The 11,800-nt window shown below is 45.1% G+C and overlaps 1 protein-coding gene across 1 annotated transcript in view; it reads right to left on the bottom strand.

Moving 5' to 3' along the window:
• Positions 1 to 11,183, bottom strand: part of LOC125487265 (myosin-7B-like) — a 12,762-nt gene extending 1,579 nt beyond the window's left edge. The window contains exons 1-5 of the mRNA XM_048618111.1: positions 11,084 to 11,183; positions 10,203 to 10,306; positions 8,370 to 8,513; positions 4,896 to 5,052; positions 2,277 to 2,304 (exon numbers count right to left, since the gene is read on the bottom strand). Coding sequence (XP_048474068.1) covers positions 2,277 to 2,304; positions 4,896 to 5,052; positions 8,370 to 8,513; positions 10,203 to 10,306; positions 11,084 to 11,183 — 533 coding nt within the window. The remainder of the gene's footprint in view (positions 1 to 2,276; positions 2,305 to 4,895; positions 5,053 to 8,369; positions 8,514 to 10,202; positions 10,307 to 11,083) is intronic.
• Positions 11,184 to 11,800: the final 617 nt, after the last annotated feature.

Below are 11,800 nucleotides of genomic sequence, written 5' to 3'. Positions count from 1 at the left end.
CCCACACACAGTCGATCCCCCACACAGAGTCCATCCCCCACACAGAGTCCATCCCCCACACAGAGTCCATTCCCCACACAGAGTCCATTCCCCACACAGAGTCCATCCCCCACACAGAGTCCATTCCCCCACACAGAGTCCATTCCCCACACAGAGTCCGTCCTCCACACAGAGTCCGTTGCTATCGTGAATTCCTCAATTGACCACATTTCTAGGCAGCATCTTCTTTTGCAAAATACATTAAATCTGTGTCCTCTGGTTCCTGATTCTATTATGTATGAGAATAGTTTCTTGCTACCCATTCTGCTCAGACCTCTGATTACTTTGAAGGCCTCTATTAGATCTCCTCTCAGCCTTCCCCTTCCAGGGAGAACACTCCCAATGTTTCCAATCTATCCTCATCACTGAAGTCTCTCATCCCTGGAACCAATCTGGTAAAATTCTCCTGCTTTCTTTCCACTGCCTTCACATCCTTCTCATAGTGTGGCACCAATAACTGTATATACCCTGTACATCTATTAATGAAGCCTAAAATACAGTAGACTTTATTTACAGCTCTCTCAATCTGTCCTACTACATCCAATGCACACACACACATCTGGTTTCTCAGCTCCTACACATTTTTTAGAATAGTTTCTTCTATACTGTCTTTTTTTGTACCATCTGTATCACCTCACACTTCTCTTCTCCACTGAAACTATTCCCCAGAGAGAACCCTTGTACATAGCTCAGGTTGGGCATTACAGTGGCTCAGTGGTTAGCACTGCTGCCTCACAGCTCCAGGGACCTGGGTTCGATTCCACCCTCAGACGACTGTCTGTGTGGAGTTTGCACATTCTCCCTGTGTCTGCGTGGGTTTCCTCTGGGTTCTCTGGTTTCCTCCCATGGTCCAAAGATGTGCAGGTTAGGGTGGATTGGCCAGACTAAGTTGCCCATCTCGTGTTGAGAGATGTGTACTTTAGGTGGATTTGCCATGGGAAATGCAGTGTTATAGGAATAAGGTAAAGGGTGTGTCTGGATGTGATGCTTTTCAGAGGGTTGGTGCAGACTCGATGGGCTGAATAGCCTGCTTCCACACTGCAGGGATTCTATTCTGTGATGTCATACACATTCCTATATTTAGAACATCGAACACTATAGCACAGGAACAGGCCCTTCGGCCCACAATGTTATGCCGAACATGACGCGAAAGTAAACTAATCCCTTCTGCTTGCCCTTGGCCTGTATCCACCACCCCCCATTCCTTTCATATTCATGTCCTTATCTAAGATAAAGTCCCTTAAACAACCCTTTCGTATCTGAGGAAGGGTCACCGGACCCGAAACGTTAACTCTGTTTTCTCCTCCACAGATGCTGCCAGACCTGCTGAGCTTTTCCAGCAACTTTGTTTTTGTTCCTTTCGTATCTGCCTCCAACACCGCCCCTGGGAGCGTGTTCCAGACTCCTACCACTCTTTGTGTAAAGAACATACCCCTCACATCTCCTTTGAACTTTCCCCACTCACCTTAAATACATGTCCCCCTAGTATTAGACATTTCAACTCTGGGAAAAAGATTCTAACTGTCAACCCTTTCCATGCATCTCATAATTTGAAAAACTTCTACCAAGTCTCCCCTCAGCCTCTGTCGCTCCGGAGAAAACAACCTGAGTTTTTCTAGCCTCTCCTTATAGCTTATACCCTCTAATCCAGGCAGCATCCTAGTAAACCTCTTCTGAAACCTCTCCAAAGCCTTCACATCCTTCCTGTAATGTGGCGACCAGAATTGAACGCAATACTCTAAGTGTGGCCTAACTAAAGTCTTATAAAGCTGCAACATGACATCCTGACACTTGTATTCAATTCCCCAACCAATAAAGGCAAGCATGCCATACAACTTCTTTATCACCCTATCTACTACTGTCACTACTACTGCTACTGGAAAGTAGTACTACATTCAGGGAGCTATGGACTTGAACCCCAAGATCCCTCTGTACATCAATATTCAGGGTCCTGCCATTAGCTGTATATTTCTAGTTCAACAGTGGGTTTGGACTCACTTTACAGAAAAGCACTATCTTAAGATCCCTTAAAATATAACCTTTAGTCCTGGTTACCAGTCATAGATTAAATGACATGCATTGGTTAATACATCACAAGAAACAGGGTGAATTTACAAGAAAGCATTGGTTCTGATTCAGGCTCCTCACTGAATTCCTGGGCACTATTCCAAACTGGAGACTCCTCCTGCTGTGGGATCAATGGAAAGGAATGAAGCAGATTTCTCAGGATTACTTACGTGATCAGCATGGACTGGTTCTCACGATCTGTAATCAAAAATAACATTGATTCAGAATTAGGGGGCTCCAATCGGGATGACGAGACCAAAAGGCACCAAAGTTCTCGATGGCAGGAGCGGGAGTGCGGCAGTGCTGTTACATTGACCAACATTAACACCCTGACATCCCAATTTCCTGAGGGATGGTTCTTATCACTGGGGAGGTGGGGGGGGGAGGTGAGATGCAATAGGGTTATAGCTTGTTCAGGGATTAGAACATAGAACATAGAATAGTACAGCACAGTGCAGGCCCTTCGGCCCACAATGTTGTGCCGAACTTTTACCCTAAACCTAAGGTCTATCTAACCTCCACCCCTACCTTATACTATCATCCATATGGGTTGCTCAGGGCGACCTGGAAGAGGGGCAGGTCAGGACTAGATGGTGCGGTGAGGATTATATTTTGAGGGGGTGGTGGGAGCTTCCTACATTGGGTGTGGGACCCCCTCCTTCACCCCACCCCACTGCTCTCCAAGACTACCTGCCCTGGGAGACAAATGCAGTTCCCTTGCAGACTGCCCCATTGCAGGGTCCTGTTTTAATTAGAACAGTCCCAGCTTTGCACTGTGCGATGTCCCACCATCTCCAGCCTTTCTGTTTCACCCTTTAACCCTTGGCTTTACCTGGAATTCTCCGGTCCATCAATCTGGGTAAATACCACTTCCGATATCTCTGACAAAAACTGGGAACAGTTTCACCCAGATGACCCCAGACTTCAGTAGAACCAGGAACGGAGAGATTCTCATTCCTGATCGGAGGAAAATCCCAATTCCTGATTGAGGGAACACTTTCATCGCCTCACAGAACACCACCAGGCCTCCCCTCAGTCTTCAGTTATACAGCCCCAGACAGTCCTGATCAGAATAAACTTCTCCATTTGGCAGCTTCGAAAACCCAGGGGCACAGTTTCAGTATAACATGTCAATCATTTCGGACTGAGTTGAGGAGAAATTACTTCAGTCAGATGGTTGTGAATCTTTGAATTGTAACTGATCCATCAATGGATGCAGTTAAGTCTGGGATAGAGGTATTCCTGGTCTGTCAGGAAATCAAGGGGTAGGGGAACAGGTGGGAAAGCAGGGTTCATAGTCCTATTCAATGATGGAGCAGGCTCAACAGATTATCACCTATCCCCCGCTCTGATTTTTTCATGTCTTCTCAAGTGTCTCTGTCTATTTTTTTTTAATAATAGGGAGACCAGAACGGTGCATAATTATTTGCGAGTGGTCTAACGTCATTGTTTCCACTTTTCAATTAGCAATCAGCTTGGTTTTACTTAATGAGTAGTAAACCAGGCTAGGGGTGAGGTTGGGAAGTTGGGATCTTAAGGGTCACCTCAGCCGGCATGGGAACTGAACCCTCGCTGTTGGCATCATCCCACATCACAGACAACTGAGCTAACCATTCAATCTTCTCCACATGGGAATAGTTTATCAGATACACCCCTACCTGACTCACCCAACTGTACTTTGCATTGAAAATATGTCACTAAAACTATGGGGGACTACTGCCACTTGTGGATAAAAGCTAGTGGGTGCAGAATCTGTCACTGGTTTTAAGGCAGAGGTAGATAGATTCTTGATTGCCAAGGGATTGGAAGATTGCAGGAATGTAGCGTTGAAATCAGATGAGCCATGAACACTGCAGCAGTCTCAAATGGCCGAATGGCTATTCTTGCTCCTTGTCCATTTGCTCGTCAATTTAAAAGATGGCCAAGTCTACACAAAGCTAGTAAATCCAACGGGGAACATTACAACGTTAATAATGAACAATCCACATTGGAAACTGAGACAACAAGGTGTAGAGCTGGATGAACACAGCAGGCCAAGCAGCATCAGAGGAGCAGGAAGGCTGACGTTTCAGGCCTAGACCCTTCTTCAGAAAATCTTCTTCAGAAAGTGCTTGGAGAAACTCAGCAATTTTTGGTGGGGAAGCGACGAGGGTCCATTACCTCGTTTTAGTGTCAAACCCCGGCTGGGTTTCACTATTACACTTCCCTGACTGCTCGTCCACATTGGAAACTGTTGCTTGCAAGATTCCTGGTGGGGATGGGAGCAATGTCAAGAACAGGAAGGGGCTCATAAAGCAGATTTTGTTGTCCATTGATAAACGGAAGATTGACGTTTGATCACCTTCTCAAGGGCAGTTAGGGAATGGGCGATCAATGCCTGCCCAGTCAGTGATGCCATGAGAGAATGAGTAAATAAAATGACAAACCCTTTCACTTATTTAAACAGAGAGATATAAAGATCGGGAGGCAAACATTGGTCCCAAGAGAGACAAACAAGAGGCTGGAAGAACACAGCAAGCCAGGCAGCATCTGAAGGGAAGGAACAGTCAACGTTTCGGGTATGGGTGATGGTCTTTAATGGTGTGACTGGTGAGGACAGCCTTGTGACGTGTTTATTCCAGGTGGAAGTAAGTGGGACAGGAAGGGGATAATGATCAGTTGTGAGGGACAGCATTGTGGATGGGGTTAGTCCATGCACTGACCGATTATGCATGTAGAGCGACAGCACGAGCTTATTCTATAGGGCAGAGATTTGAATGTAAGCATTAAGTGTGTCTCTCAGTACTTACTGCTCAACATATCGAAGTAGGCATTGTCTGCCATGCAGTATATATGCGGGGGAGCATCGCCTTTGCGTTTCCGTTTGTAGGCTATAACCACGGCTGGTGTGTACACAGGCAGCCATTTGTAAGGGTTCACTGAGACACAGAACAACCCCGAGTAAGTCTGTAAAGGAATAGATGGCTCCTGTTAATTTACAGTCACTGACTGATAGGGCAGACCCAGCCTTTTCAGCTAATTCCCCATGCCGTCCATTCCCCAACAGAACATAAGTGCCCATGATTATGAACTGTTGTGTTTCGATTCACGGCCTTGAAAGTGATTCTTTGCTGAATTTTTAATCCATCACGTTACGACTTCAGGAAGCTGCCAGTAAAGGCAGATGCAAAGCAACACACCCATTTCCAACATTAACCAGACATTTCTCCACCTACAATCTTCAGGAAAGTAAGGTTGGTAATGGATCTCAAGAAAAGGAATTTGTGGAATGTCTACAAGATGGATTTTTTGGAGCAGATTGTGGTAGAGCCCACTAGGAATCAGATCACTCTGGACTTGGTGATGTGTAAATGATGCAGACTTGATTAGGGAGCTGAAGGTGAAGGAAGACCTAGGGGGTAGTGACCATAATATGATAGAATTCCACTTAACGGTTTGAGGGGGAGAAGTTGGAATCAGATGTATCGGTCTTACAATTGAGTAAAGGTAACTGCAAAGATATGAGGGAGGAGCTGGCCAGAGTTGATTGGAAGGGAAGCCGAGCAGGGAAGACAGCGGTGCAGCAATAGTAGGGGTTTCAGAGGGTAATTTGGGAAATTTAGCCCAAGGAAGGAGAAACACACTAAAGGGAGAATGATGCAATTGTAGCTGACAAGGGAAGTCAGGGACAGCATAAGAACAAAAGAAAAAGCATAAAATGTGGTGAGGGTTAGTGGGAAGCCAGAGGATTGGGAAGCCTTTAAATACCGGCGGAGGATAACTAAAAAAATCAATAAAGGGGGTAGAAGATGAAATATGAGAGTAAGCTTTCTAGTAATAGAAAATAAGATTGCAAGAGTTTTTTAGATATATAAAAAGGTAAGAGAGAGGCAAGAGTTGGACATCAGACTGCTAAGAAATGAGGCTGGAGAAGGAGTAATGGGGAACAAAGAAATGGTGGAGGAACTGAATAGGAACTTCGTATCAGTTCCACGGTGGAAGATACCAGCAGCATACCATATGAATCATATGAATCAGGGCATAGACGTGAGGGTAGTGGCCATCGCTAAGGAGAAGCTGAAAGGTCTGAAGGTGGATAAATCATCCAGATCAGATGGACTACACCCCAGGGATCTGAAGGAAATAGCTGGGGGGATTGTAGAGGCATTGGTGGTGATCTTTCAGCAATCACTGGAGTCAGGAAATGTCCCAGAGGACTGGAAATGGCTAATATAACACACCCTTTTTAAGAAGGGAGTGGGGCAGAAGAGAGCAAACAATAGGCTGGTTAGCCTGACCTTGGTCATTGGTAAGATTTTAGATTCCATCATTAAGGATGAGATTGCAGAGTATTTGGGAGTACGTGGTAAAATAGGGTGGAGTCAGCGTGGCTTCATCAAGGAGAGGTCATGTCTGACAAATCCAATAGAATTCTACGAGGAGGTAATAAGCACAAAGGAGAGCCAGTGGACATGTTCTCTTTGGATTTTCAGAAGGCCTTTGAAAAGGTGCCGGTCAGGAGACAGCTAATAAGCCAGAAACACATGCTGTTAGGGGTAAGGTACTGGTATGGATAGAGGATTATCTGTCTAGCAGGAAGCGGAGAGTTGGGATAAAGGGGTCTTTCTCAGGATGGCAGCCGATGACAAGTGGAGTTCCCCAGGGGGCAGTGTTGGGACCACAACTTTTCACGTTATACATTAAGGATCTGACAAAGGAACTGTGGGCATTGTAGGCAGGTTTACGATGACCCAAAGATAAGTGGAGGGACAGATAGTGTTCAGGAGGTGGGGAGACTGCAGAGGGACTTTGGCAGGTTAGGAGAGTAGGCAAAGAAGTGGCAGATGGAATACAAGGTGGGTAAGTGTGAGGTTAGGCACTTTGGTTGGAAGAATACAGGCACAGACTATTTTCTAAATGGAGAAAGGCTTCAGAAATCTGAAGCACAAAGGGATTCAGGATTTTCTTAAGGTTAACAAGCAGGTTCAGTTGGCAGTTAGGAAGGCAATTGCAATGCTAACATTCATCTCAAGAGGGTCAGAATACAAGAGGAGGAATGTACTGCTGAGGCTGTATAGGTTCTGGTCAGAGCACATTTGGGATATTGTGAGCAGTTTTGGGCCCCATATCTAAGGAAGGATGTGCTGGTGTTGGAGGGGGTCCAGAGGAGGTTTACAAGAATGATGCTGGGGATGAAGGGCTTGTCATATAAGGAGCAGTTGAGGACTCTGGGCCTGTACTCGATGGAGTTTAGAAGGATGAGGGGAGATCTGACTGATACTTACCGAATACTCAGAGGTCTGGATAGAGTGCACGCGGAGAAGGTAAGATGTAATGAAACTTGAAAGCATTCAGAAAAGATTTACAAGGATATTGCCAGGGTTGGAGGGTTTGAGCTATAGGGAGAGGCTGAATAGACGGGGGCTATTTTCCCTGGAGCATCAGAGGCTGAGAGTTGACCTTACAGAGGTTTATAAAATCCTGAGAGGGCAAGGATAGGGTAAATATTCAAGGTCCTTTCCCTAGGATAGGGAAGTCCAAAACTAGAGGGCATAGGTTTGAGGTGAGAGGGGAAGATTTAAAATGGACCTAAGGGGCAACTTTTTCACACAGAGGGCGGTGCATATATGGAATGAGCTGCCAGAGGAAGTGGTGGAGGCTGGTACAATTACAACATTTAAAAGGTATCTGGGTGGGTATATGAATAGGAAGGGTTTAGAGGGATATGGGCCAAATGCTGGCACATGGGACTAGATTTATTTAGGATATCTGGTCAGCATGGACGGATTGGACTGAAGAGTCCGTTTCCGTGCTGTACATCTCTACGACTTTATGATTACTAGGCAAGACTAGGATGTGAGGGCACAGAGTGAAGGGACTACCCACTAGAACTGAGATGAAGAGAATTTCTTCAGCTAGTGGGTGGTGAATCTGTGGAACTCATGTTTGCAGAGGGCTGTGGAAGCCAAATCATTGAGTTCCTTTAAGACAGAGATAGTCAGGTTCTTGCTTGGTAAGGGGATCAAGGGTTACGGGGAGCAGGCAGGAGAATGGGGTTGAGAAACATATCAGCCATGATCGAATGGTGGAACAGACTCGATGGGCTGAATGGCCTCATTCTGCAGCTATGTCTTATGGTGTTTAGGACATTACTCCTTCTTCATGTCCATTCAATCTTTTGATGACTGCTCCACTGTCAGTGTTGAACATGCCTGTAAGAGAGTTACTGAACATCACAGAGATGTAACGTTTATTCCAGAATGTTCCTTTCTCCCAGTACTCACATAGATTAGCCAGTTTGCATATCTCTGCCTGAGGTTGTGCAGCACAGACGCCTCGTTCAGATGAGTTAGCATAGCCATATCTTCAATCAGTCTGAATTTAGGTGGGTTCATCTCCTGAGCATCCCCTTCCTTCAGAGTCAATTTCTAAGAAAGATGTTTTGAGACAAGACACATTGGAGTTTGCACTTGGCAGCATCTTGTGCTTGTACCTTTATTAAGCAGTTTGTGTTTGAGTGTAAGCTCAGAGGGTAAACAGTGAAAATCAACCATTGTAGTCCCAGCTCATTTCTGCAGGAGTTCCTCAGTGTCAATACTTTCTAATCAACCTGTTCAGAAATGCACCTCCAGAGTTAGTGGGATTTGAATGCAGGCTAATGCTTCCTGAAACGTTAACTCTGATTTCTCTCCACAGCTGCTGCCAGGTGTGCTAAGATTTTCCAGCAATTTCTGCTTTTGTTGTGTTTGAACCCATGTTTCCTAATCTCAGAGGTAGAGACATTCTGGCTACACCAGGAAAGGCCTATACAGCCTGAATGTGAGTTGACCATCCAGGCACAAGGCAATCATTGCTGTGTCAAAGGATTTGTGCAGATTCATTTACCACATTCCCTCCCTTTCTTCTTCGAACAAGTGGTCACTTCCCTGTGTGAACTCTAGCAGATTGGCCAAACTCTCATAATTGAGCTTTTATTTTGGCTGATTGGCTCCTGCTGCATTGTGGGATTGAGCTAGGTTTGTCAACTAATTCAGGTCAGTGTCACAAACCTGGTTCAATCCCAATCGGCAGCAGGGCCCAATCGGCAACAAGCACAATTGCGGGCGTTTGACCACGAGTTAGGGCCTGGGCTGGCCCATTCACCAGCTCATTGCACAGACACCAAGCATCAAAACCCAGAAGCTTCACTTGTTTGAGAGAGAGGAGGAGAGCTTTGGAGAGTCAATTACAGAGCTTAGGGACAGGGAAGATGAAGGAACACTGAACAATGGTGGAGTGAAGCTGCTCAGAGATATGTAAATCCCAGCTGGGAAGAACACGGAGATGTTAGACTGCTCGAGTGGTGGAGGGAGGTGGGAAGGAACTGGAGAGATTTGACAGCAAGTGTTATAGACACATCGAAAACAGCAGCAGGAGTAGGCCATTTGGCCCCTTGAGACAATACGGTCATGGCTGATTATCCTGCTCCAGTTTCTCCCATACCCTTTGATCTCTTTACTCTAAGAATTAATTCCTTCTTAAAAGCATTCAATTTTTTGACCTCAATGGCTTTCTGTGGCAGGGAATTCCATAGGCTCCCCACTTTCTGGGTGAAGATATTTTTCCTCATTTGAGTCCTAAGTGACCTATCCGCTATCCTTAAACTGTGACCCCTGGTTCTGGACTCCCTGGTCATCAGGAACATCCTTCTCATGGTTGCCCTGTCTAATCCTGTTAGACTTTTATAGGTTTCTATGAGATCCCTCCTCATTCTCCTGAACCCCAGTCAATATCCGATCCAATCTCCCTTCGTACATCAATCCCAGGGACCAGTTATTTTAATTTTTGTTTACATTATAATATTAAATATATGATGTTGCTAGGCCAGCAGTTAATGGAGAACAGGAGAGATGTGTGGTCTAGATTTACTGATAGGGAAGGTACAGATACATGTTCTTCTATTGTTCATGGGATTCGAGAGTTACGAAAGTTGGCAATTATTGAGAAGGTAGTGGTCAAATTATCAAAATGTAAGAGCAAGGAACATATGGAATAATGCCTTGCTCTGTTACACTTAAAAAGGAATAAAACAAATTTTAAAAATACAATTGATTAAAACACACAGGATTATCACTCACTTGTCCAGCGACTGTTTCCACAACAATTTTCCCACTATTCCGTTCCTTAATTTCCGCTTCAATATAAACTTCCTTCTTGTCAGGGACCCAGACTTTCTTTTTACCTTTTAAACAATGAAATGTTTACAAAATATAACAGCACAAAGTATCTTGCTTGACTCCCAGAGTAATGGTACATCCATGACTGTGTGATAGAGACAATGAGTTGGATGGCGTCAGTCAATCCAGTGCAGGGTCGAATCACAGACCCCCTCAGGATATGATGCAAAATTGGGAAACGGAAAGATGTCTCTCTGAGTTTAACTTCAGCTGTATCATAGGGCAGGGTTCAAAGGTCAGCTGCGGCCCAGCGTGTAGCCTCTGAGAGAGAGGAGGCTCTGGCATCCAGCCCCACGCCCCATGTTGGAGTTTGTAATCTAAGCTGGCAGTCCCAATGTTTCCCAAATTAGAAACTCAACCAACACCCCAGCTGCCCTCAGAAGGATAGAGAAGAGATCTCCAGTTCTGACTGAAGGAGGAACAGTGATGTATCCTGAGCCATATTCTATCACATGATCAAATCACTAAAAATCCACCTTATTTGTCTCAAAGCTAAGACAGCTGTATGTCAGATCTTGTGTGCAGAATGGCCACAGTATTCCTAATCTCTGGCCTGTCCTTGTAGCCAATGAGTTTATGTGGTGAGTCTGGTTGAGTTTCTGGTCAATGGTAACCCCCAGGATGTTGATGTTTGACTAAAATTTGAAAACATTTATTTGGTTGTCAGACATTTTAGGACATTTTGAGGCTGTTGTATAAATGTTGGTCTAATCCAGACAACGTTAAGGAAAGGTGATTACTGACAATGATGAGCAAGCACTATAACTGAACAAAGAACTTACAGTCAAACGGAACATTCTGCATTGCCTTCAGCTGTTCTGGGCGTTTCCTGAGGTAAGGAGCAGCTTCACCAAAGGCCGACAGGTCATCCACCTTGTCCATTTTGTCAGAGCAAAGAGGTTTGTGGAATTTTCTGTGAAAGAAGATGGAATAAACAATAATATGCCCTCAAAACGTGGCGTTATACTCTCTGTGAACACCCTAAGTAAAGTGTTGGAACTGAAGTACCCCAAGTCCTGATGGATGTCATCCTCGTGTCCTAAGAGTAATGAGTTAGATAGTTGATTTTAAGTTTCCGAAACTCATTAGATTTAAGGAACGGAGTTCCGAGGAAGGGTCACCGGACCCGAAACGAGTGGTGGGCATGTGGAATGCGCTGTCGGCAGTGGTAGTGGAGTCAGAAACTTCAGAGACTTTTAAGCGACTCTTGGATAGGTACATGGATGATAGTAAAATGTAGGGTATGCAGGGTAGATTGATCTTAGAGTAGGATAATAGGTCGGCACAACATCATGGGCCGAAGGGCCTGCACTGTGCTGTACTGTTCTGTGTTCTATGTTAGAACATAGAACATAGAACAGTACAGCACAGTACAGGCCCTTTGGCCCACGATGTTGTGCTGAACTTTTACCCTAAACCTAAGGTCTATCTAACCTCCACCCCTACCTTATACTATCATCCATATGCCTATCTAATAGCCGCTTAAATGCCTCTAATGA

The sequence above is a fragment of the Rhincodon typus genome, chromosome 2, assembly GCF_021869965.1.
Source record: "Rhincodon typus isolate 14 chromosome 2, sRhiTyp1.1, whole genome shotgun sequence".
Classification (NCBI taxonomy): Eukaryota; Metazoa; Chordata; class Chondrichthyes; order Orectolobiformes; family Rhincodontidae; genus Rhincodon; species Rhincodon typus.
This window is presented reverse-complemented; position numbering and strand designations above follow the sequence as displayed.